Source organism: Eurytemora carolleeae, unplaced genomic scaffold, assembly GCF_000591075.1.
Source record: "Eurytemora carolleeae unplaced genomic scaffold, Eaff_2.0 scaffold718, whole genome shotgun sequence".
Classification (NCBI taxonomy): Eukaryota; Metazoa; Arthropoda; class Copepoda; order Calanoida; family Temoridae; genus Eurytemora; species Eurytemora carolleeae.
The window spans coordinates 92793-119942 of record NW_019396607.1 but is presented as its reverse complement, the minus strand read 5'-3'; the positions used below and the strand labels follow the sequence as shown (position 1 = coordinate 119942).

At 31.2% G+C, this 27150-nt stretch overlaps 3 protein-coding genes across 3 annotated transcripts in view; 1 reads left to right on the top strand and 2 right to left on the bottom strand.

Annotated features, from left to right (window-relative positions):
• Positions 1-226: 226 nt before the first annotated feature.
• LOC111706217 (troponin C, skeletal muscle) lies at positions 227-7832 on the bottom strand. Its single transcript, XM_023479027.1, has 7 exons — positions 7737-7832; positions 6756-6827; positions 5428-5462; positions 3559-3626; positions 3061-3115; positions 2412-2489; positions 227-1119 (listed from the first exon to the last, which is right to left on the bottom strand). The coding sequence occupies exons 1-7, from the start codon at positions 7828-7830 to the stop codon at positions 1030-1032; spliced, it is 492 nt and encodes a 163-aa protein (XP_023334795.1). The 5' UTR covers positions 7831-7832; the 3' UTR covers positions 227-1029.
• A 12176-nt stretch (positions 7833-20008) lies between these two features.
• The window catches only part of LOC111706212 (uncharacterized), an 11015-nt gene continuing 3873 nt past the window's right edge, over positions 20009-27150 (bottom strand). The window contains exons 3-9 of the mRNA XM_023479021.1: positions 26024-26126; positions 24055-24141; positions 23049-23093; positions 21644-21686; positions 21197-21273; positions 20564-20712; positions 20009-20100 (exon numbers count right to left, since the gene is read on the bottom strand). Coding sequence (XP_023334789.1) covers positions 20024-20100; positions 20564-20712; positions 21197-21273; positions 21644-21686; positions 23049-23093; positions 24055-24141; positions 26024-26126 — 581 coding nt within the window. The 3' untranslated portion in view covers positions 20009-20023. The remainder of the gene's footprint in view (positions 20101-20563; positions 20713-21196; positions 21274-21643; positions 21687-23048; positions 23094-24054; positions 24142-26023; positions 26127-27150) is intronic.
• Positions 20560-27150, top strand: part of LOC111706211 (phosphatidylinositol 5-phosphate 4-kinase type-2 alpha) — a 27890-nt gene continuing 21299 nt past the window's right edge. Inside the window, exon 1 of the mRNA XM_023479014.1 lies at positions 20560-20571. The gene's annotated coding sequence lies outside the window, so the exon portion shown is untranslated. The remainder of the gene's footprint in view (positions 20572-27150) is intronic.

The following is a 27150-nucleotide window of genomic DNA, read 5'->3' as shown; positions in this document are numbered from 1 at the left end:
TCGATTTAATTAAATTCTATATTTTTGCTTCAAATAATTTAGTTTAAACTGATGCAGGCATTTTTTATTGATGCAAGATTGAATACATCATTTTCGAATGTCGAATTGATTGGTATCAAAAGTGCAAATAAAATTGATTTAAAAAGATTTTTTTTTTTTCACTTTTGCAAAATTTTATGTTTATTGACATTACAGATGTTCTTGTCAATTACAAATATTTTTTAGATAGGTGGTTTGAAAGTTTTAATGTTAACGTTTTTTTTTATTTTCAATCAATTATATTTTAAGTTACAGTATAAGCAGTTATGAATCATATCAAATCAGCTTAATTGATAGAATTGAAGATTAAAAGCATGATTATATAATTTAAATGGTAAGTGTATAAGAACATCAAAAAGTGTGATTTGACATATTCAGAGTACAAATAAATATGTAAAATTTAAACAACTAAAATATGGATTTCGTCAGAATCCTATCAATTTTAGAAAGATATTTACGACAACGAATATAGAAATTTAATTTTTTGCAATAATTGTACGAATTCCAATTGCTGCGAAATATATGAAACTTCTAAAATTGCAAAAAGCTTATTCTTCCAACATCCGAACATTCATTATAGAAAATATTTTCCATGCCAAAAACATAAATACTACAAAGCAATCTAACACTTGAAAAAAGATTCAAGGTTAATTAAAGACGCAAAGGTGCAATGTAAAAAAAAACTCAGAACGATAAATTCGACTCATCACTTTTTTCATCACTAAAACAGAGTGCTTTTCGTAATACAATTATTGATCAAGCATCTCAACTACTAAGTATAAATTTTGACGTTTATGATCTATTGAAAAATTCAAATTTTTGTTTTTGATTTGAACTTCAGAGAACTTCAAATAAAAATTGGCAAGTACCTCATTATAGTTATACCTAAATATTTAAACAATTCCTTTTTTCGATGACTTCTCAATCTATGTATTACGTTTATACAATGTCTTTGTAACAATTAAACTTTAAATTTGTGCAGTGAACTGATTACTTCTTGTTGTTCATCATTTGTCTGAATTCATCAAAGTCCAGCTTCCCGTCACCGTTTGTATCAAACTTGGCCATTACTGCATCAACCTAACAATTATCAAATAAAAATAAAAGATTAAAACAAATTTTTCTTCACGTGGTTTCAGGGGCGGATACAGGATTCAAGTGAAGGAGGTGTTAGATTTATTTCGGAACAAAAAAATCCATATTTAGGAACAAAAAGATATGCCGCATTCTGAAATCTCAGAGGGGTGTTAAGGTCCTGTCCCCCCCCCTGTATCCGCCTCTGCGTGGTTTACACTTTAACTTTTAAGGGAGTGTAAGAGTAATTTAGAGTGTCGACCATCTAGGCAAATATACCAATTCCAGATTTACAATCCTTGAAACAGTTTTCTGATAAAAATATCTCGTTTATTTCTTTGAAGTTCTCCATTGTTCCTTATAAGCCAAAAAAAGGCCAACCTTCGTTTGCAGAGAACCCACAAATGAAAATAAATAGTTTAAAGAAACAAAAACATAAATACATAAATCATACTTTTGGTAATGGTCAAAGCTTTAAAGGGTATCGTTGTAAATCGGACATTACCATTTATGCATGGATGTTAACTTATAATTACGCTTACAGTCCCTTTAAACTTATCGCGGGTTTCTTACTATTATAACTTTTTTTAAAAGAAAGAATGGAGTCAAGGTGGACCTTGAAATCAAATCATGTTCAAGTATTGATCATCGATAGAAAACACGTATTTTCAAAATTCAATTATTATACAAATAAACAACGAGTAGAAAGAATAAAAAATTGATAGGATTGGAAAGAAAGCATCCCAGACTTTTTTCTTTATTATAATATTAAAACCCTTTGGAAACATCTCGGTAAATTCTTTTTAATCTGTTATCAACATTTTTGTTTGGTTCTGGTATCAATTATCAATTCATCTGAACTAGATACAACTTCTTGTTTAAATTAAATTGTAATTTTTAATTCAGTTTTTAAAGGAAATGTCGGCGTAAATTCAAGTTTCCTCCATTTCAAGGGTTCACAACGGTCCCCTTTTAACAATTTTCTTAATGTTTTTTAAACTGAAAGTTTATAACTTAAATATTGTACTCTATTAAAGTGACTTGTGGATTTATGCTGCAACGACAAGGAAACCGAACTTGACAGTATTTGTATCCTATTATGACAGGAAAACCACGATCGTTGTGAATCGGGCTTCACATAACTCTTTTAATGGAGTGTCCCTTAATATTAAACCGACATGGTTCCTTTGATAAAGATGTCCGCCATATTTATGAAATGGAAAAAATCAGAATGTGTTTCAATAGAATGAATATAACATATGTGTATTGTGTAGCCATAAAAAAGTTTAATAACAAACCTGTTCTTTCTTCAGATTTTTCGCTAATTTCTGAAACTCAGCTTTAGAAATATATCCGTCCTGGTTCTTGTCAGCCACCTATATTTACAAAATTTAGAAATACATCTGTTCTGATTCTTGTCAGCAACCTATATTTACATAATTTATAAATATATCTGTTCTGATTCTTGTCAGCCACCTATATTTACAAAATATAGAAATATATCTGTTCTGATTCTTGTCAGCCACCTATATTTACATAATTTAGAAATATATCCGTCCTGAGATGGAATTTAAAGAATTTGAGCCGCGGTTTAAATCCGCCAAAACCCGGCTTAAATCTTGAAACATTTGGTACAATTTTAAGTGGAACCAACCATATTAAAGCCGCGGCTTAAATTTAAACCGACGCTCAAATTCTTTAAATTCGGCCACAGGTTCTTGTCAACCACCTATGTGAGGATTAAAAATATCGAACAAAAATAAGGATTTTTCTCAAATTAAATTTTACCATAAAAATCAGCAAAATCTTATAAATTTTTTTGTTGTTCTGCAAAAATCTATAAAAAAAAAATTCTTGCACTAAAGTAAATTATTGCAAAAGTCTGCTAAAGATGAAGTGGTGCTAAATGTCCTAAATCTTGAAGTTCATGTATTTTAATAAGTTAACCTTAAAAGCTAGCTCTGCCTTACTGGTCATCTCTAGGCTTGAGACCACCCCGTCCCTGAAAAAAACATATTTTTTAAATTTTCATAATTTTTATAAAATACCAGGCAGTTGGTTTTTTAGAGTCAGTCGTTTTAATTAAAGAAAACATTGGACATCATCCTTAAAGGGGCTGTTTAGTAATTTCAATTGACCCTTTATTATTAAATAGAGTGGATTTACAACGATGCTCTTTAAACCTTATAAATTCATTTTGAGCAAGATATTAACGTTAATTTCTAGCTGGACAAGTTTTTAATTCTGATCATGTCTTCATTTTTCTGCAGAAGAAATCCAATTTCGTAGAAACACTGGAATCAAAATCATCAGTTTTTAAATAGAAACTTATTCATATCACAGACAAAGCTTAAATGGTACTGGTGTGCATTGGAAAACCAATTTATATATGGATAATCACTTAAAAATTCAAAGCATAGATATTAGAAAATCTCCAATAAAAACCTGTTTTTGTCGAGGCTTTTCCAAAGCTCAGATTCCTTCGTGTACAACTCGAAATCATGCTTCGTAACCTACAGGATTAAGTATAAAAATAGATTTTACAATTGTAGATATGACGGTTTGCTGTTAACCCACAAGCTTTTCTCACTCCTGTATGCCGAGTAAATTAGCGCCTGATCCAATCAGGGTTCAGTCATGTGTTTGTTGTCTATTCTGTACCAATAGAAATAGTATGGCGGTAACATTTATCTTTCTATCTATCTCATTATCCAATCAGTTATGAATCCTTCAATCGGCGCTATCAGTAGATGGAAAACTTTCGATTTCTATTTCGGCGGACATTTTTCAATTTGGTTTCCATCTTTACTGGAAAGAAAATTTTCCGGTTAATTTAATTTTTGAAATGAATTTTTCCGGGAACAATCACTTTAGTTTCAGTAGAAGTAAATATTTCCATTTAGTGTATAGCGCCGATTAAAGGATTTATTTCTAATTGGTTAATGAGATAGATAGAAAGATAGATGTTACCGCCATTCTATTTCTATTGGTTCAGAAAAGACAACAAACACAGGGCTGAATCAGGCACTAATGGAGTGGCATACAAGAGTGATGCCAACTAATAAATAAATATGCCCCCCCCCCCCTACTACTGTTGAAAAAACCTTGTTTGCATTACAAACTGACAATACTGTTTTGACAGTTAACTGTTATTGAGAAAATTGTTGAAGTTGAAATGTTTTTAAATATTTTTGCAAAAAAATATATTTGCATTTAGCCCAAGAAGCATAGAAAATAAAATTCAAAAAGGTAAACCTTTCAAACATTTAAAATACATATGTTATATGTGTAAATGGAAGAAAGACACTTTACCAGACAATGACAATACCAAAAATATAAAAATAAATTTTACATCTGTAGATGAATTAACATAAAAGTTATCGACTATTTTAAATTTTTTTGAAACACCAAACCCCTATTTGATTGTCCGATCCACCATATCTTCGGCATGCAGTTTTTTTGCTATAAATTTGTGCACAAGAATTCTCAATTATGAGGTTAACAAAGTGAAAAAGTTTGAGCGTTCTTGTGTTAACTTTTTTTCATTTATGGAGAAAAACCATGGGGGGGGGTACCCCCCACATTGTGATAGTGTTAAATTTTAACGAATTTTTGTAGGATAAAACTTAATTTATAAATTCTTAACTTGAAGTTTAATCAGCTGATGGATTTCCATATGATTAATAATAGTTTTAAAACAAAAATTATGATTTTGCATGATTTGGCTTTATTTATAGGGTTGAAAGAAAAGATTGCATGACTGCATTAATTGATGAATAAAGAGGAATACATAAATGTGTGAAGGAATTTTTCTTTCCTTCGCTAAAATTTTGAAGTTTTAATACATCATGATGCATCATCTAAACATATTTGATAAAAAAGGTGTCAGAATTTATTCAATTAATTTGGTCTGCATGAAAATAAAATTGTATTTTTTAAAGTTTAAAGGGACTATACGCGTAATTTAAAGTACTTTAAGCATGCAAAAACATTGCCGGCATATAGTTTAATGCATATTTACCCTCCCCCCGGGATATAATGTATTATTTACCTCCCCCCGGGATATAATATATTATTTACCCCTGCCCCGGGATATTATGTTTTTTACCTCCCCCCGGGATATAATATATTATTTACCCCTCCCCCTGGGATATTATGTATTATTAACCTCCCCCCGGGATGTATTTTATTATTTACCCCTCCCCCCGGGATATAATGTATTATTTACCTCCCCCCGGGATATAATATATTATTTACCCCTGCCCCGGGATATTATGTTTTTTACCTCCCCCCGGGATATAATATATTATTTACCTCCCCCTCTTCATCTGCAAACCTCTTCAAGTGCTCTAAACAATATTTTTATAATATTACAGTGAGACCCATAAAACTGTGGAAAAAAGCATGGACAACTTTTACTTTCATATTTAAAGAGTTTAAGGTCGTCATTCAAGTTGTATTCTTCATTCTGACTTTTCTACATGAATAATATAAAGGGTTTAAGAAACGAAATAAAAACTGAGAATTAGAATAGAAATAGCTACTTATTTCATACTTCTGATTAAAAAATTGAGAATTTCAATAGAAATAGCTACTTATTTCATATCTCTGATTAAAAAATTGAAAATTAGAATTGAAATAGCTACTTATTTTATATCTCGGATTAAAAATTGAGAATTTCAATAGAAATAGCTCCTTTTTTATCTTACTTAAATGTTGTGACATTTAAATACAGGGTGTCCCAAAAACATTGGAATTTATTAATTTGTTATGAATTAGCATTATAATACCTAATTTCAACAGACATAATAATATTATGTCTCCTAGAATTTATTTAATGAAAAGGGTAAACGACTGCAAAGATGTGTCTATAATGTCTCCGCAAGATGAACAGTGAAGACGGACAAGTTTACTCTGTTTGTATACTGCAATATTCTTGTTTTACTAAGTACAACCGTGTGCAGTCAAAACATAAACAAACAAAATGTGAACATAACAGACGAAACTCTTACAGATCACAACTTTCTCATTAAGTATCACTATACTAAATCAAAGAATTATTTTAAAAGACGATATCGAATTCGTCTCTGAATTCCCATGTTTATTGGGACACCCTGTATTTTGACATTTGATGACATTTAAATCTTAACCGTTGCCCTTGTGAAGAAGATATTTGGAGGATGTATTTATAATGATTCTTTTGATATTCTTAAAGATATTTTGGAGGATATTTATAAAGATATTTTGGAGGATATTCATTATGAGATTTTGGAGGATATTCATGAAGATTTTTCGGAGGATATTCATAAAGATATTTTGGAGGATATTTATGAAGATATTTTTTAGGATATTCATGAATATAGTTTCGAAGATATTCATAATGGTATTTTTGAGATTATTCATGAAGATTTTTCGGAGGATATTCATGAAGGTATTTTGGAGGATATTCATAAAGATATTTTTGAGGATATTCAAGAAGATAGTTTCGAGGATATTCATGAAGATGTTTTGGAGGATATTTTTATGAAGATTTATTTGGATGATATTCATAAAGGTACTTTGGAGGATATTCATAAAGATTTTTTGGAGGATATTGAGGGGGGGGGGGGGTGAACAAATTAGTAAGTATTTTAAAAAGTTACCTATTTCAACCTCGTCTACTTCAATATCGTGAAGTTTCAATTCTTCCACAAAATCACGGATAAAGATTTTACCTGAAAAATAAACTGATAATTATAAATCTATAAAATTTTTGAGTTTTAATACTCCAATGAACATGATACACGGTAATTGTGCAGTGTGCTCAGGCCCATTTAACTCAATTACTGATTTTATAAGTTGCTGGTAAAACTCTTTGCTTTGTAAAACATCAAATAAGCTAAAATAGTGCCATGATGTCGTCTTCTTATTCCACAGTTTTATAGTTCTCACTGAAAAATAAATGTTTAAAAAAGGAACGATTAGTTTTTGGATCTTGATTAAAGTATTTAAATTACGTGGACGTTGTTGAACCAATTCTCTTGAACTTGAACTTTGCAGGCTCAAGAGAAGGGGTTTAATTTAGTAAATAATGCAAAGATAGTTTTCGCTATTGGTTGCATGATTCGAACCATTGAACTGCGTACACATTAATGCGTACCAGCACGTCTAGTGAGCCGTTTAGTTTACCCAGCGCGTTTTATGCAAGAAATAAATTTAGTTTTTGACATAGATTTAAATTTTCTTTGCAACCTGATGACTAAGACTATTTAATTTAACAGGGTTGCCTATACAAAGGGATTAGAAAATCAGAGTTTGCGACAAAAACTTCATTGTTTTAGAGATTTGCTGGGTACAATGTCACTCACTAGTTTTATCATAGAGCAAAAATGTTTCATTGTTGAATCAAATTTTTCCAGTATAAAGAACAAAATGTTATACAAATTCAAATCTAAAAATTAAGTTTAATGGTCATCGATTAATGGAAAAAAAACGAAAACAGAAGTAAATGCATAAAAATAATCACTAGATTTCCAAACTTACTTGTGTTTTTTATACGCCCTTTATAGTGTAGACTAATCATTTTATCCGCCCTTTATAGTGTAGACTTACCATTTTATCCGCCCTTTATAGTGTAGACTTACCATTTTGATTATGATCGAACTTAGTAAAGATTGACTCGAACGCTTTCAGCCGAGCGCGTTCTGTGAGATTTCGTTTCATTGCCATGACCGCCATTTTTATCTGAATATTTTCAAAATATTAAATTTATTTTTTATTATGTGTATAATATTTTTTCTTAATATTCTCATTTACTTAATATTATTTTATGCTTAAAGCTTACAAACATGAAACAAGTTGTTTATGTCACTTTAAACCAATATTTCATCCATTATTTACGACACATTTGAAGTTTACAATATCTGTATATTTATACAATAAATGTATTATAAAATTACGGAAATATTTATTTCTTAAAACATTGAACAAGACTTTGCTCGGATAAAAACTATTATTTTCTTTACCCTAGGTCAAAGTTATAAATAAACTACTATTGGGGAAATGTCGAAGATCTTGTAATAAACTTTATTTTATGTTTTATACTTTCTCTCTCCACATCCTTTTCTTTACATTTTTTCTGACACAAACAATATTTTTGGTGAACTTTTTCACAGAAATGATGGAAGATGTTCAAAGAATCTAATCTAAAGTCAAATTCGTTCTACTTCTACGGTCCATGCATGACAGACACCACAAAGACAAACTTCTGAAAGAATGACTTCTAAAAGATAATCTATTATTGGACAAACTCCCCAAAAGACAAACTCTTGAAAGACAAACTATTGAAAGAAAAGCTCTTAAAGAAAAATTCATAAAAGACAAAGTATTGAAAGACACCCTTTTGAAAGACAAACACTAAAGGACAAATTCATAAAGACAAAATCTTGAAAGAAAGACTACAGAAAAATAAACTGCTGAAAGACAAACTTCTCATAGACAAACTCAGACAAACTTCTGAAACTTCTGAAAGACAAACTTCTGAAAGAAAAACTTCTGAACGACAAACTTCTCATAGACAAACTCAGACAAACTTCTAAATGACAAAGTCCTAAAAAACAAACTCCCAAAAAACAAGCTGCTGGAAGACAACCTTCTATAAGTACAGACTTTTATAGTTTTCTTTTCCGCATTGCTCGGACCCCTAGTACATTCTAGACGCAGCGCTCAGCCTAGTACATTCTAGACGCAGCGCTCAGCCTAGTACATTCTAGACGCAGCGCTCAGCCTAGTACATTCTAGACGCAGCGCTCAGCCACGCACCACTTGTGGGGCGACAAACGGCCTATTCTAACTAACTGAACAAATACCAAATATAAATATTTCATCTGAAACTTGTATAAAAAGTTTGATCTTTTAAATGTTTGTTTTTCCGAATTATTTTGTAATTTAAAGTTTGTGGTATGGCGCCGCTACTACTAAACATAATAATTTTACAATATTTAAATGGCTGCTGCCATAATCCAATGTCATTGTATGCCAATGGATTCTACTTTTATAGATACTAAACAAAATATATTAGATCATAAAAGCTCTTATTTGACTTGTCTATGAATTCTAATTTTCTAACCGTGAAACCTTTGCTATTTCAAACAAATTTGCTAAATATAATAACCAAACTTTAAAATATCAACAGCTTTCGCAATCAGGTTGCAAAGAAATAAGGATTAGAATATTAGAGTTTGTGGTAAATGTTGATTTTCTTTTCTTTAAAGCAAATTGCTGTATTAGAAAAAAAAACAGTTTCCATCAATTATATAAAAGAAAAATTCGTTTGAAAGTTAAAATTTCTTTAAATATCCACTACTTCCAACTCTGCAGACAAAGAATCGCAAAGCTCATTTTTCCCCCGCATTATTAGCACATCAATAAAAAAAGTTATCCTAACTCTAGCAATAATTGTGCACATGTTAAACGCTTTAAAAGATTAAAATAAAATTAATTTTTAAAACATTAAAACAAATATTTTTGATGTTAAGCTGTTTTTTTCTCTCAATTCTTTTTGGATGAAGAAAAATGGCTTTTTATTGTGAATTCAGAGTCTACGGAAAAGAAACCCGAAAAATAATCAAAATTTTTTTGACTATTCAGATGAATTTTTAAATCAGTTTCTTTGTTACGAAGAGAATCTCATGAAACATGAGTTTTTAAAAGAGATTTTCTTAGAATGAAATTGTACAAAAGAAAATTGCAACATGAAACATCAAAGTCTGGTAGGAACATTTTTACAAATTATTTACATATTATCATTTACAGATTACATACAATACTTTATGCAAACTTCTATTTAATCCTTTTTTAAAAACAGAGCTAAAAAACAAACAAAATGGACCATTCTTTTAGTAAAAGTAGTTTACTTTAGTTCATTGTTCAGGAAAAAGCTTTGCTGTTTCCCAAATATAAGTTACAAAGAACAATTTATCATACTCTACACAGTGTCTTTCAGAACTTTAAAAATAAACGATATCCTGCAAAAATACTTGAACATTTGTTTGGAATATCTATATTAAATAATAGTTTTGGGGGTATCACGTGGTAATGATGTATCAACAAACCAACCATCCACCGATCCATCCAATCAACCAACCAACCATCCAAACAACCATCCAACCAACCAACCATCCAATCAACCAACCAACCAACGAACCAACGAACCATCCACCCAATCAACCGACCAACCAACCAATCGACCCCAAACAACTTTTAGTTTTGTATTTTTATTATTGAGCTTCAGGCGCTATTTTAAGTAACCCTCCATGAAAAAATGGCAATTTCCGATTCACAGTGGTACCCTTAAAAGCTGTGCCTGATCAAGTATGAATTATAAATATATTATTTTGAAATCAAAATATTGTGGTTTCTCTACACAAGTGTCTTGCACATTTCTACTGCAGGAAAACAAAGACGAATCATCAGAATAAAACTTTTAAACTGAGAAAAAACTATGATTAAAAAGTAAACGGTTGTGAATCGGACATTGGCATCTTCGCATGGTGGGTACCTTGAAATAACTCACAATCCCTGAAATACTTGTGACAAATCTGTGGATAAAGAAGATAATATTTCCCCTTCTTAATGCATGTTTTCTAATACTTTCTTGTAATAATATTAAACATTTTCTATCACATAACCAACAACAAAACTCAATTCTATTAAGAAAAATACGACTTACAGCTAAATATGTATCTTGTATGCAATTATACAAATTAGTTAGCAGGGTGCAAAGGTGCAAAGTGCAAAGGGTCTGATTATTGGCCAAAACTTTAATTTAGCTAAACCCTCTTTGCAACCTGATGATGTAAACCTTAAAAATTTTAAACTTTTTATATTTTATCTAGCTGAAGAAACAGAAATATCAAAGGTTGCATCTTGCAAAAATATAAGGATTTAAAAAAATCGGTTTCTTTAAAAATAGATTATTAACGTGGTTTTTTTTAATTAAAAAAGGCAAATGTTACCCTTCATTATTAAAGTGGAATGTTCTATAAACAACGGTAGTTTTAACATTTTATTACGATCAAGAATAAATGAAATATCCTAGATTTTCTATAAAAAAATGATCACTTACATTTGTGGTTTCTCTGTAAAAGTAACTTTAACACCTGAGACGAGAAAAGGAATTTAACACTTTTCCAACTTAGTAATTTAAAAATCTTGCGTTAAACTAGAAAACTTGTTTTCTGTTTCATTCATTAGTTTTTACCTCCGGCACCTTGAAAGATATATAAATATTAAAATAGAAAGGTATGGTGGGTACTTCAAGTAAAGATTTGTTAAATAAAACAATACGCAAAGATTAAAAAAAATACTTTAATAGTAAATAAAATCTATAAACAAAGCTAAATGGGAGAGTTGGGTTGGGTTATGCCACATAGCCCCCCCCCCCTGGATGACGAGAATGTTTGAAGAAAACATCATTAAGAAAGTGGTATTGTAAAGTAAAAGTGTAAAATCTAATTAATTAGAGAGAAAAACAACATGTTTACTACTCTATCTAGTGACAGTGAGTAGTATGTATATTGGGTTATGACCCCAAAGGAATTGAGTCTTTGCCACAAACTCTGATTTTCTAATTACTATAGTTTTTGTAATCAAATTCCTAAGACTTTAAACATTTCAAATTATGTATTCTGTCAGATCAAATAATTTAAGTTTGAAATACTAAAGGTTTACACAATTAGGTTGCAAAGATATAATGATTAGAAATTTGAGTTCGTGACAAAGACTTAATTCCTTTTCAAAAGATACAGTACTTGGTATTTTTTAACATAACTATGTAAAAAATGCATTCTTTGATAAATTACCACATTTATTTACCTACACAGAAATATTTGACTTGCAATGTAAATTAGTATTATCAAGGTAACCTCCAAATACCCTTTAAACCTTTAAAGAAAAAGTTTTTAAAATTGAAAATAATAACTCTTAATTACAGTTTGGTGACTTGTGATTTATCTGAATTTATTTTTATTCAAGATGAAAAAACAGAAAAACAGAAAACAGACAATATCTTTCTAATTAATTGCAATTTAATAAAGAGTTGAGGGTACCGTTGTAAATCTGGCATGCCACTCCTTTTTTAATTAAAATGAAGGTTCATTTGTGTCGATAGCCTCCTTAAAGAAAAGTGGATCCTGAGGCCTGATCTCCCTGATCCGTGGTTTAAATTTAACCTGCTGCTCAAACATGGTTGGTTCCACTTAAATTTGTATTAAATTTTTCAAGATTTAAGCCGGCGGTCAATTAAAACCGGTTTTAGGGTTATTTGAGACGTGGCTTAGATTCATTAAATTCGGACACTGTTTGAAAAGGAAAAATAACAAAATTAAAAAACTGATTTTTTTTTTTGTTATAACAGGGGCCGAATTTAATGAATCACCGATTCAAATCCTTTTATTTTTGTAATATGAATTAAATTAAAGTAAATGGAAAACTTTTCTTTCCTTTTATTTTTGTTCCATGAAAGCTAGATAAATATAAGTCAAGTTTAAATTTAAAATACTTTTTTTTATACAAAATATAGAACACTTTATTCTTTCTCCGCTACAGTTGTAAAATCATAAATTCTAAATCTAGTATCTACTATAGTTGCATTCATGCAAGTCGATGAAACCCTTCCTGGGAAAAAATTTAATCAATTTGAGCTACTTCTCTGAACTACCTACAGCCAGTTCAAATTTAAACCACAATGCACATGCAATCACAATACAAATGCAATCACAAAACAAATAGAATCACCACATGCAATCACAATGCACATGCAATTAAAATGCACATGCAATCACAATGCACATGCAATCATAGTACACATGGAATCACATTGCTAATGCAATCACAATGTACATGCAATCACAATGCAAATGCAATTACAATGCACATGCAATCACAATACACATAGCATCACTATGCACATACAATCACAATGCACATGCAATCACAATGCAAATGCAATCACAAAACACATGCAATCACAAGGTAAATGCAATTACAATGCACATGCAATCACAATGCACATGCAATGAAAATGCACATGAAATCAAAATGCACATGCAATCACAATGCACATGCAATCACAATGTACATGCAATCACATTGCACACATGCAATCACAATGAACATGCAATCACGATGCACATGCAGTTAAAATGCACATGCCATCACAATACACAAGGAATTACAATGCACAAGCAATCACAATGTACATGCAATCACAATGCACATGCAATCACAATACAAATAGCATCACAATGCACATGCAATCACAATGTACATGCAATCACAATGCACATGCAATCTCAATACACACAGCATCACAATGCAGATTCTGGTGGGAACATTTAAACATTTAGGCTTTGTTTTGTTTTTAAGAGGTTAATTTCAAGAATGGAAATGTTTATAATTTGATATAATTTAATAACCCGTACTGCAGAGATCAGCAGTACACTGACCGAAAAAAATAATAGTATTTTGGTTTTAGCGGATTGTGAACTACCCTGTAAACAACGCTGAACCGAAATAAAAATAATGAATTTTCTTGCGCAGGAGTATTAACTACTAACCAGTAGTTTTTCATAGTCTGATATAATTAATAGTTCATATTTCTGCAAACCATAACTCAGCCAACAAGAATGTAAAGGTATCATATGATTTATTTTATATCATTATCATAATTATCATTATAATACCCAACTTTCATCGACCCCCCCCCCCTAGAAATATGTATAGAAGACCATTCCATTTCACAGAAATCCAATAATTCTGTTTGATCAAACAGTCTAAGTTTAGGGATTCTAAATTTTGAGTTTGTGGTTAAGTAACAATCGAACACCCATTTCATTTTTAGGGATTTTATCCAAACTTTATCGAGATGAACTTCCTTAATATCGAACTCAAATTATTTTTAGAAACATTTTGAGCCGTATATCATGAAACATTCAGAGTCTCCAATGAGGTTTGGATCTCCGCTGAAAATTTTACGATCTTTTTTCCTTTACATTTATTTCGACCAATAAAGTGTTAAAAATCTCAAACTCTACAGTATCTAGATAAAAGTGGGATAGAGTATAATAAAGGATAACTAGCTCAAGAAGCTCAGGTTTACCCTAGCAGTGGCAATCAATATTTACAGTATCTGCAGTCTGGTAAAATTATAGTAATTGTATTGGTCATTGCAAACATACAAATATTGCAAACATTTGAAATATATCTGTATAAAACTGTTGAGGAATAAAAGCTAGGGCTAATTTAATAGTTGAGTAATTTCGAAGAGAAATAAAACTATTGTTCTTAATTTTACTAAACCAAAATTATCCAACTTCAATAATTATACTTTATATATAACTTATTATTTATCTGTCCGGGCCACAGTAACAAAAAGCTTAAAGGGACTGTAAAGGAAAAATGAAACGGGGTATAGGCTGAAAGCTAATCATTTTAGCGCTTGATCGCGACCCATGAAAGTTTTATCTGATGTTCCTGTCTCGAGAAATTGATTTAAAAATGTGTTGCAATTATACGAAAGTTCATATATGTAAAATTTAGAAAATCTTAAACTTAAATCACTTGACCAGAACTATCACCAATGGCAGAGCAGTATACTGAAACGTGTCTCCGCCTGTATCACGTGACCACTTTACTGCACTGCCATTGGTGGAATTTCTGGTAAAGTAATACGGAAGTATAAATAATATTATGAATTAAATCTATTAAAAATAGAAATAACAAATATAAAATTAGAATTGGAGTAAACCTAACTTATAATTAGCTTTCTCTGGGATATCATAGTTTTCAGATTGGTTGCATATTTGCTGAATTTGATCTATTTAAACCCTCTACTTTTATACAAAATTGTATATATATTAATTTTCGTATAAATTTGACACAGTTGTATATCAATTTCTCTAGATAGGAGCATCGGATACAACTTTCATGGGTCGCGATCGAGGGCTAAAGTGATTAGCTTTCAGCCTTTCATTTTTTCTTTACAGTCCCTTTAAGACCAATTTGAAAAATAAAGTTATCAAATACAAATAAGTATATGTTGTTTTAAATAGGAATTTAAACGTAATATGTATTGACTCTCCATTTATAGACTGGAATGACCGATTTTCAACGGTAAAAGCTTTGTTGTATCATAGATGAAAACTTTTGAATCGAGAATATCGAGATCTATGCTTGATCTCCTATTTTTTTTATTTTTTAATTTAATCCACTGTTTGTTTTCTGGAAAGTGTATGAAATGAAATTTTTTAAAAATCAATGAGAGAACTCTGATTGGTTGTAATCCAGCAGGGAAATCCAAAAGAGAGGATTAAGAAGAAAATCAAAAGTGTTCCCAGTGGATACAAAGATTTAGTAATAAGAATTAATGGTATCCAATACAAAAGTTCTCTGCTCAGGTGTGACTTAGACTATTTCTTTTTTGACAACTGAATATTTTCATTTGTGGTTTCTCAACAAAAGTAACTTTATCATTTTTTGCTTCAGAAACACTGGGAAATTATCAGACTTAAACACTTTTCATACCAGAAAACGATATGATCTTCTTCATCTTTCATAATTGATAGTAGATAAAAAAGTTATTTGAAACATATTTATTTGAAATATATTTATTATTTCAACTTTAAGAACAACAAACGATCGACATGCAATGCAAAACTTTCTCTAAAATTACGGCTCAGTTTCATTTTCTATGATACTTTTGCAATAAGTACGTTTGCTATAATTTTCATATTTTTACAAAAATGTAATGGAATTGAGTCTTTGCCACAAACTTAAATGTTCTAATTCCTATTTCTATGCAACCTGATGGTGTAAACCTTAGATATTACAAACTCAAATTATTTTATTGAACAGATTTTATAGTTTGAAATATTTAAGGTCTGACATTGGGTTGCCAAGCTATAGAAATTAGAATATCCCAGTTTGTAGCAAATACAATTTAGTTTGCAAACTGGTTATAATCAGAAAATTTAGTTTGCAAACTGGTTAGAACCAGCAATTTTAGTTTGCAAACTGGTTATAACCAGCAATTTTAGTTTGCAAACTGGTTAGAACCAGCAAATTTAGTTTGCAAACTGGTTATAACCAGCAATTTAATTTAGTTTGCAAACTGGTTAGAACCAGCAATTTTAGTTTGCAAACTGGTTATAACCAGCAATTTTAGTTTGCAAACTGGTTAGAACCAGCAAATTTAGTTTGCAAACTGGTTATAACCAGCAATTTTAGTTTGCAAACTTGTTATAACCAGAAACGTTAGTTTGCCAACTGGTTATAACCAGAAAAGTTGAGTTCCATCGAGACTACCAAGAAAAGTAAACCCATGGTTTGGGACAGCAAAAAACTTCACCTACAACTTGCATACATTCGATAATACGCCACAATTTGTGTTATAATAAATAAATCCAAAATTGTCCAAAATTATAGGATCTGAAGTTTGACAGTTTAAAATACTGTTATGATTTCAATTATCGATTCTGAAGAAAAACATGATTATTGAGGGTGGATTCCCAAAAGTATTAATAAAAAATCAACAAAATTCCTAAGCGCTGTTAGAAATTTGGTCCAACTAAAAAATAATTATATTGTTAAACAAATTAAAAATGAAAATAGCAAAAACTTTAAAAATTAGAAAGTTGCCCTGAAGTATTTGTTTTAAAACAATTCTTGGAATATATCTCAATACTAGGATTTCACCAGTCAACAATTCTATTGAAAAAGGAAAAAAGAAAACCCCTGTATTTACTTTGATCTTTTTGTGAGAGAAAGTTGTATTTTAAATGGAATTATTGGAATGACTTTAATAGCTCGTAATTTCTCCAGTTTTCATTTTACACACAAAATAGAGAAAATAAATTTGACTTGGTTGTACGTAAAAACTTTTTCTGGACAAAATCTTCTCAAAAATAGTAAGAGTTTAAAATTTGTTTTGTGCAGTGGTTACTTAGTTTTTATTTACATTTGATAATAATATGACATTTTGGTTTCACGCCATCAAAGAAACTGTGGGAGTAATTTGCAGTGTCCCTAGAATTGAACATGTAACGTCAGCTGATTTGAGTAAGAATTCAGAATTTACATTATACACTCCTTTTTAGAGAGATAAACACACAGGGTTCGCTTGCATCGATGATATGTTAAAGGTTTACAAGGTACCGTTGTAAATCGAACATTGTTATCCATGGAGGGTCACTTGAAATTACTCTTACTTTTTAATGTAAAAATACAACTTGTAATAAATATTTTTTGTGTTCATATATTTCTATGTAAACGCATTTTAAAAACGATTTCTTTAAAAAAGAAACAATCCCGATCACAACGAATTGAAAATATCGATGAAACAATTTTAAATGCATGTAATTTTCCTTGTCCTTTAATCAGTTTGCCGAACTATATAAACATATACATATATATATAATATATATGCATACTTCACTTTTAAATAAGGTTATATTACAAACTTTAAACACGGTTTAAATCGATATTTCTTTAGTTGATTAATATTAAAACAGTTGATGAATGTAAGTGCAGTGGTCTACAAAATGTAACAAGAAAGATTGTGGATCAATGAATGAATAAAGAATGAAAAACTGAATATTTAGGAATTGATCGATTAAATAATAAAAAACCCTGAAATGTCCCTGTACAGTGTATATTATATTCCCCGTAGTTCCTACTCTACTATTGGAAACTTTACACTGCGGCCTTTTCTTTACCCTACCTCCACCCTTACTCAGCCTCTACTATACAATACCAGGATACAGTGGGCCCTGGACCATATATACCAGGAAACAGTGGGCCCTGGACCATATACCAGGATACAGTGGGCCCTGGACCATATACCTTGATACAGTGGGCCCTGAACCATATACCAGGATACAGTGGGCCTTGAACCATAAACAAGGATACAATGGGCCCTGGACCATATACCAGGATACAGTGGGCCCTGAACCATATACCAGGATACAGTGGGCCCTGGACCATAAACAAAGATAAAGTGGGCCCTGGAGTTTAATTTCTTCTGAGTTACTGGCTGAACTTTGCGATCTTTACTCCTTTAAAGGGAGTGTTCGCGACAAAATGAAAGGGGGGTAAAGGCTTAATGCGATAAAAAAGCGCTTTTGATCGCTACTAATATTACTTCTATCTGTTGCGTCTTATAAGGAGAAAATTGTTAAAAACGACTCACACCAAAGAACGCAGCGTCCATACAAATTTTGAAAGATGCAACATTCAACTCGGATCGTAAACAAATCAATTTAATTCCAAACAAATCATTTAGATATTACAAACAGTAGTCATCGATTAATTTTCGACGCATTCGTATATAGCTAATATTTCATAATATTTTTGATTTAGTTTTTTTTAAAATAATTTTCGCCGGTGTTGGATTTTCGAACATTCCTGGAAAATATGAAAATGTCGTCTTCATTATCAAAAATCCTTGAAACAGGAATAAATGTTTTCAAAAGTAACTCTCAGATCATGAAAAATACAAAATATTATGAATTATCAAATATTTACGAATACGTCGAAAAATAATCGATGATTATTGTTTGTAATATCTGAATGATTTGCTTGACATTAAATTGATTTGTTTACGATCCTGGTTAAAAATTGCATCTTTCTGCATTTGTATGGACACTACGTTTTTCGGTATTAGTCATTTTTAACAATTTTCTCCTCATAGACGCAACAGATAGAAGTAAGATTAGTAGCGATCTAAAGCGCTTTTTTAACGCATTAAGGCCTATAGTCTATACCCCCTTTCATTTTTCGGGAACTCTCCCTTTAATTTATATTAAGCAAAGACTCATTTAGTCTCGAAATTTCAAACAACAGCTTTTACATTTCAACAGCTTTTTAGAAGACAGTGCACGGTGTTTTGGGAACATGATACTGTACAATCTCGTATTTAGATAACACTGTGCCATACAATCTTGTGTTTTGAGTATTCTGTGCCATATCATTTTATGTTTTGAAAAGATTGTAATGTAAGTCTTACGTTTTGAGAACAGTGTGTCATATTATCTTGCTTTTTAAGAACTCTGTGCCAAATAATTTGTGTTTTGAAAACAATGATTACTTTATATGCAGTATCTATCTATTTGCGCAGGAAACGATATATAGCAACATTTTATAACAATTAATTAAGAAAACAAAGGTTTAAATTTTGGAAGCATTTTAAATCTGTAAAAAACAATTATTCTTTTAATTCATTAACTACTAAAGAAGTTTCAGGGTCCGTAAATCCATAAACAACCGTTTATCGGGACTCCTTATATAATTAAATACTTAGCATAATATATATATCATGAGTTCTGTAGTCACAGGGGGGATATAATTGCACCTCCAACCATTTATAAGCTTAATGTTTTTATCCATTCAGTTAAGAAATNTGTATTAGGGGGCAGGAGACAATCACCGGGCCCCCCCAAAAAATAACTATTGAATATATAAATTGTATAAATAATTTTTTATCTTCAAAAAGATGTATTAATATCATTTTCTCTTACTTATAAATTGTTGAAAAAAAACATAATTTATTTTCATAATATAAAAAATATTATTATTTCCCAAAAATTATTCAATTCAGTTCATGGTTAATTAAGATAAATTAATTAAGAACTTGATCCAGACCTAAATCCGGACCTGGATCCGGACCTGTAAACGGACGGACCCAGGTCTGGATCCATATCCGGATCCATGTCTGGATCCAGGTCTAGATCCATGTCCGGATCCAGGTCTGGATCTTGGTCCGTTTACAGGTCCGGATCCATATCCGGATCCAGGTCCGGATCCAGGTCAAGGGATCCGGATTGTTGTACTCTCTGATCTTTAACAAAGTGTGATGTTTGATTTATTTTATATTTATTTATATCTCTTTTATAACTTGGTTTACAGCAAATAGGAAATCCTTGCTTTTTCTTAATTCTGCCAACATCACAGAAACTAAAGAAAGGAAGATTTTATAAATCAAATAAATGTTTAGTTTTTTTGTTCTAGGACAGTTTGGCACTTTTTCGGAACTTTGTATTTTTGCACTTAGTCATTGAGAAGTTTATCATGGCGCCGAAAAATGGGAATAAATGTAATTTCAAGTAACCCTTCATGCACAGATGGCAATATCCGATTTGCAACGGAACCCTTAACATCTTTGTCTAATAATGTAAGATATCCATGTTTTTGTTTTTCTAAATTGTTTATTTCATTTGTGGTTCTTACACATTTCTTGCTTTTAAGAAATAACGGAGAAATTTAGAGAAATGAACACTTTTTGGGTAAGAAAAACAACAATTTTTTATTATTAATAAGAACATTTTTAAGCAGATAAATTGGACATTGCTATCTTTGCATGGAGGGCTACTTAATATTACGCTAACAGTCCCTCTAAACAATGGTTTAAAATCTATTCCTAAAGAGGTTGATGAGTTAAAGTCTAGATCTGGATGTGAGACTGCAGAGGTATCCTCGACCAAGGAGTCTGGATCCTCTACTTCAGGTGTCCTGTAGTGAGGGGGGTAGTTAGAACATTCAGAATACAGAACACCACAATTCTCACCACTGCAAAATAAAAAATAGAATTTTAAATGTACGTTTTTTTTGTACTTTCTATCATGCTAATCCGTGGATTAGTTTAGCCATTTTCGTTATTTTTCATTTATTTTTATATTGAAGAGTTGCAAATTTTTTTTTATCTCCCAGAAAAAAGGTTTGTCAAAATTAAATGAATATTGAGCGTTTTATTATTTTTGGAAAAGATGGACACCATCTTTAAGTGATAGATGATAAAAATCTACAGAAGTGGCTTAGTTTTCTAATTTACAGAAAGTAGGCTTTTAGGGCGCTTCGCGCCCATCTTCGATTTTAACTTTTAATTGTGTCTTCATCTGTAAGAATCTTCTCTTTGTACAGTGTAAAACAATAACAAAAAAGTTCACGAATTTACTAATATTTTTTTTGCGTATTTTCAAACTTTAAAAAATGATATGCTATGACATGAGTTGTCCTGAATTTTATTAAATCGTGATAAAATTTCCAAACTAACTTTAATCCTTGAAGTAGAGAATGTTTTCTCCAAGAACCCAACGTTTCTCCTCCTCCTTCACCTACTATTCTTCCAACCTAGAATATAATATTTATAGTTGCAACCTCCTTCCTTTATGTTTTTGATTTATAGTTGTTGCACCTCCTTGCTTTATCATATTTAGTTACAGTTGCAACCACCTTGGTTATGTATTTTGGCGAAAGTTGCAACATCCTTGTTTCCTAAGTTTTAGTTTATGTTGCAACCTCCTTGTTTTATTATAATTAGTTACAGTTGCAACCACCTTGGTTTTTTATTATGGCTAAAGTTGCAACATCCTTGTTTTACAAGTTTTCGTTTATAGTTGCAACCTCCTTGTTTTTTATTAAATTGTTCTCGTTTAATTTAAGTTATATCTTAATTTGTTTTCAAAGGTTTTATTTCTTAATAAATTTTAAAAATATTTACCTTTCCATATTTTCTTGCCTCCCTCCCACCTTCACACATAAATCTTAAATAAAATTTGGGAATACATTTTTAGTTAATTTCAAATTATAAAATAAAAATAAAAATAAAAATAAAATATTTGTTTGCTGCTGTACTGTACTGTCTACACAAACAGACAAATTGTTCGCTGCTGTACTGTACTGTACTGTATTGTACTGTACTGTATTGTATTGTACTGTATTGTACTGTACTGTACTGTACTGTACTGTACTGTACTTTCTACACAAACAGACAAATTGTTCGCTGCTGTACTGTACTGTACTGTATTGTACTGTACTGTATTGTACTGCACTGTATTGTACTGTACTGTATTGTACTGTACTGTACTGTACTGTACTGTCTACACAAACAGATAATTTGTTTGCTGCTGTACTGTACTGTACTGTACTGTACTGTACTGTACTGTACTGTACTGTACTGTACTGTACTGTACTGTACTGTACTGTACTGTACTGTACTGTATTGTCTACACAAACAGACAATATTCAAACGAGAATATTTTACAAATATTATAGTTTCACCAAAGCTTTGATTAAATCGGGGGAAAAAATTAGATTTGATCAAAATTCAAATGCTAGAATTGAGAACAAGCATAACGAAAAAAACAGTTAAAACGAACGTTATTTTCAAAGATAGATGTGAATTCTTGAAAAGTTTGAAAAGTGTTTAATTCTAAAAAAATCTAGTTAATTCTAAAGAAATCCGCAAGTCACTTTAATACAGAAATCACAATTAAAAAGATAAATATTTTATTAAAGATAAATCACAGTTCTGACAAACAGAAATCGGACATATGCTCAACTATTTGAAATTACATTTCCTTTCAAGTTTGGAAAAATAAATCCGTCTCTCTCGTAACCTCGAATAGCAAAAACAAAACAAAAAAAGAACCCTTTTTATTAAGTTTTCTTCTATATTTTTACAGATAAAGTAAATAAGTTTTTGACAAATCCAGCAATATCTTTGCAACCCGATGTTTTAAATCTTTGATATTTTAAATTATGAATTTTTTGTACATCAAATACCTAAAGTTTACAACATGAGGTAAGATATTAGAAAATTTTAGTTTGTGGCAAAAACTTAGTTCTATGGTACAGTTATAACCAGGAAAACGACATTGAAGCAATAATAAATAGTATTTGATGCGGTGACAAAGTAAATTGTTTTTCGAGTAAATTATAAAATCATTTTTTAAGTTATTTGGGCCTTTTTACACTCCAAAATTGTGTTGTCTCATGTTCATTGCACTATTTAGAGTCATTTATGGAGTCTGAAAGTCGTCTCGCTATTCCAGAGTTTTCTGGTTATCACTGTAGAATAGAACCATTTCTGGTTATCACTGTAGAATAGAACCTGAATTGCTTACTTTTTCATGCACCAATCATCTACACCCACACTATTCAAGGCAGATCTAACAAATACATATTTCATATATTATTTATTACACATATTATATTTCTTAATGACATAGAAAAAGCATTATAGCTCAACCCCATCGGGATCAAAAGAAGATTTTTTATTTTACTTTTTAGAAAACGTTTTCAACGGATTTCGAAAGTTGTGAGTGGTGTGCGGCATTCTTAGATAGTTGCGCAAGCGACAAGAGAAACAAACAAATTAATTGAAAAATATTATAAAATATAAACTATTTACAAATGTGGCTAAAGATAATCGATGACTATAGGTTGTAATATCTGAATGATTTGTTTGAAATCAAATTGATTTTTTACGGTCTAAGTCATAGTTGCAATTTTCTGAATTTGTATGGCCGCTAAGTTATTCGGTATGAGACGTCTTTAACAATTTTCTCCTTATAGACGCAACAGATAGAAGTAAGATTAGTAGCGATCAAAAGCGCTTTTTTATCGCATCAAGCCTATACCCCCTTTCATTTTTCGCGAACACTCCCTTTAACCTGCTGTTTTAAATACAGAGCGTCCCATATCATATTAGATTATCTCTAATCTTTAACGACAAAATAAACCCTTAATACTCGAAGAACTTATCATTTTCCGCAAGAAAATTTTTATATAAGCCTTATGTTATTTTTCAAATTGATTTATTCAAATTAAATTTTCTTATTAGTCCCGAAAATCGCAATTTTTAGACCCGTTGACGGTCTAATATGATGTGGGACACCCTGTATATCTTAGATAATTCAAAATTTATGAATTTTAGAAGATTAAACAGTTTAAAATATTACAGGTTTAACCGTTAGGTTGCAAAATTAAAGGGATTTAGAAAATTAAAGTTTGAGGCAGGTGTTCAGTTAATGAGGAGAAAAAAACCATGATTTGCGATAAATTAACGATCTTTAGTTTCAAACCATAATAATAAAAAGAAAATTTGCAAGAACAATTATTTTTGTGTACCTGAGAATTGAATAGCTCGCAAGCACTGTATTTTCATGAATAGTTGCTTCATTTAAACTTGAACAATCATAAATACTTCTCTTCTTTCTAAACATACTTAAACTTGAACACTCATGAATACTTCTCTTCTTTCTAAACATACCTAAACTTGAACACTCATGAATACTTTGTAACGGAGTTCAAAGTGCGTATTTTTACAAAGAATGTCAGATCATGGTTGGAATCAATTATTTCTGTATATGGGAACTCTGTTGGGTGTTTACATAAACTAAAACTCCTTTTTTGTAAAATTCACAAACAAATGTAACAGATTCTTAAAGAATTGATATTTGTGCTTTTATGAATTGTTAAAATGTATTTATATGTTTGTATTTTTTGTGAACATCCTGTGAACACTGTATTTTTAAGTATAGGCTCAAGGTTACGCCTTAAAATCTAACGTGGAAATCTGGAAAACATGAGATAGACAGTTGTAACCAATCCTTGAGCAGCTCCGGAGTTCCATACCAACTCTATACCAACAAAAAAGGGATTTTATTGATATTCTAAAATCAGAATAGAATTGTCAATTTCGAAACCAGAAAGTTCATCTACACCTGCAGCTTCAAGCAGCTCCATACAGAAGCAGCCTTCTACAGTTCTGCTCCAGACAGCTCTAAAGGTTCATCTACACCTGCAGCTTCAAGCAGCTCCATACAGAAGCAGCCTTCTACAGTTTTGCTCCAGACCGCTCTAAAGGTTCAACTACACTTGCAGATTTACAGAAGCAGCCTTCTACAGTTCTGCTCCAGACAGCTCTAAAGGTTCATCTACACCTGCAGCTTCAAGCAGCTCCCTACAGAAGCAGCCTTCTACAGTTCTGCTCCAGACAGCTCCGTGTTCTGAAGATTCATCAATACCAGTAGTTGAGAAGCTCCCTAAATCCCCCTACAACTAACTCCACAGTCGTAACGCTCCCATATATTCCGTATAACAAGTTTTTACCAATAAACATTTTTCAAACCCCACCACGTATCATTTAATTAGACCAAAGGTTTTACAACTTCTCTTCTTTCTAAACATATCAGGGCTTTTAGGACGATTTCCCCCCTTTTTCTTTTAAACAATATTCACGGATTTTTCTGTTTAAATTGGCGCATGTTAAAAAAAAAAAATTTCTACATTTTTCAGTTGCCATGGGAACATTTCGGCCAGTTCAGTTCAGCCGATTTGGCGTTTATTGGGTACAGACATAGTGCCAGACAAGCCAAATTTATGTATTTATGTTACACCAAAATAATCGTGAACAGTTCCAGGATAAAATAGTTAGAAAACTAATAATAACATATGATTTACAAAAACGACATTTTTTTACTTTTGTCTTATTAGGGAAATATTCATTTCACCTCAGTTCAATCTAAAAACTGATGATTTATAACTGTCTTGACTTGCAGATTTTATACAGCAGAATCAAAGAACGTAAATTCCCGAATTCAACACTTTTTTATATGTTAAAACAACAATATCTTCAATATGTATTTACAGTGTAAAAAGTAAAATACTTTTCAAAACAGTAAACAGACCTTTCTTATAAAATATATTCTTAACATGAACAGTTTATATATGTCTGTCTGGAGAACTTCATGTTGATTTCATATTATGTATCTCTTGCATTGAATCAATTTTTTAACGCTTAAAGTGTCGCAATTCTTTAACCTATAATTTTACCTTACAAATTCACTTATACTTTTTAAAGAGATAATGGGCACCATGCTCATCAAATTTTGGATGAGATCTTGCAACCTTTGAATCACTTTGCCATGGTCCTTTTTTAATTTTCATGTTTAGCGATACACACTGTATCACTGTAAACTCCGGTTTAACCAGCTATAGCAAGATGTACAGTACAATTACTGACTATGTAAGGCAAACCGGGACTGTACGCCAAATGAATGATACCCTTCCAGTGAAATTTATGTCTGTAAGTTACCTTCCGTTCATATTCATGATAAAGTTTCCGACAGCCAGGGCGAAGGCCAGGAAGGAAAAGATGGAAAATGGGTCTGTACAACCCCCTCCAGATCTAGCTGTACCTAGAGTACATTGTTTTTATTATGTACAACCCCCTCCAGATATAGCTGAACCTAGAGTACAATATATTATTATGAACAACTCCCTCCAGATCTAGCTGTACTCAGGCGCGCAACTAGGGGGGGGGCCAGGGGGGCCAGGCCCCCCCCTAGCCTGATTAAGGGGGGGGCATGCCCCTCCCTAGAGAAGTCTTGCCCCCCCCTGTAGGGGGGGGCAAGAAGTGACGAAGTCCACCCTGTTTTGCAATTTAGCGATTCATGAATCCTGACCCTGAGGAAATTTAAGAGCTCTTATCGTAAAATAAAAAAAGATAATTGAACGTTAGTTTATTGAGCTTATAGTTCAATCCGTATAGCACTTAATACACCATATATACACACACACAGACCCCCTTCGTCTCCGAGCCTAACTACTGCCGTAGATCAGAACAGGTTGACAAGGTTCCAAGGTGCCTTAATCTTTGTTGTTTTCACTATTCAGTTTTTTTCCTGGGAAAGGGAAAGGGGGTTTATTAAGTATTTTTTAGATATTTTCACTATCAGTTCTGCCACTTATTATGATATTGCTTTAATACTGTAGTACAACTATTAAATTAATCCTTCGGCTTCATGTTCACCGCAAATATTGTGTGATGTGTCATATTAAAAAAAATATATTTCATGTAAAATCATGAATTTTTAATGAAAGGCATTTCTTGTCAGTTTTTGAGTACAATGTACATATTTGATTTATGGATAACTAATGAAAATTTATACATATATAATATATATGTAATTTGTATTGTAAATTAATTATTTTTGTGATTTATACCAGAATCAGGGGCGGATAAAGGATTTAAGTGAGGGGGGGGGGCAAGATTTTTTAGGAAAAAAAAAAATTCATAATTAGGAACCAAAAATCGCGGCACAGGCGAAAATTTTTTTTGACTTAAAAGACTCAAAAAGAGTGAAAATTAATGACAAAAGACTAAAAAACTAGATTTTTAACTTTTCACACATTATAGTTTATCAAGACAGATATTTTTCC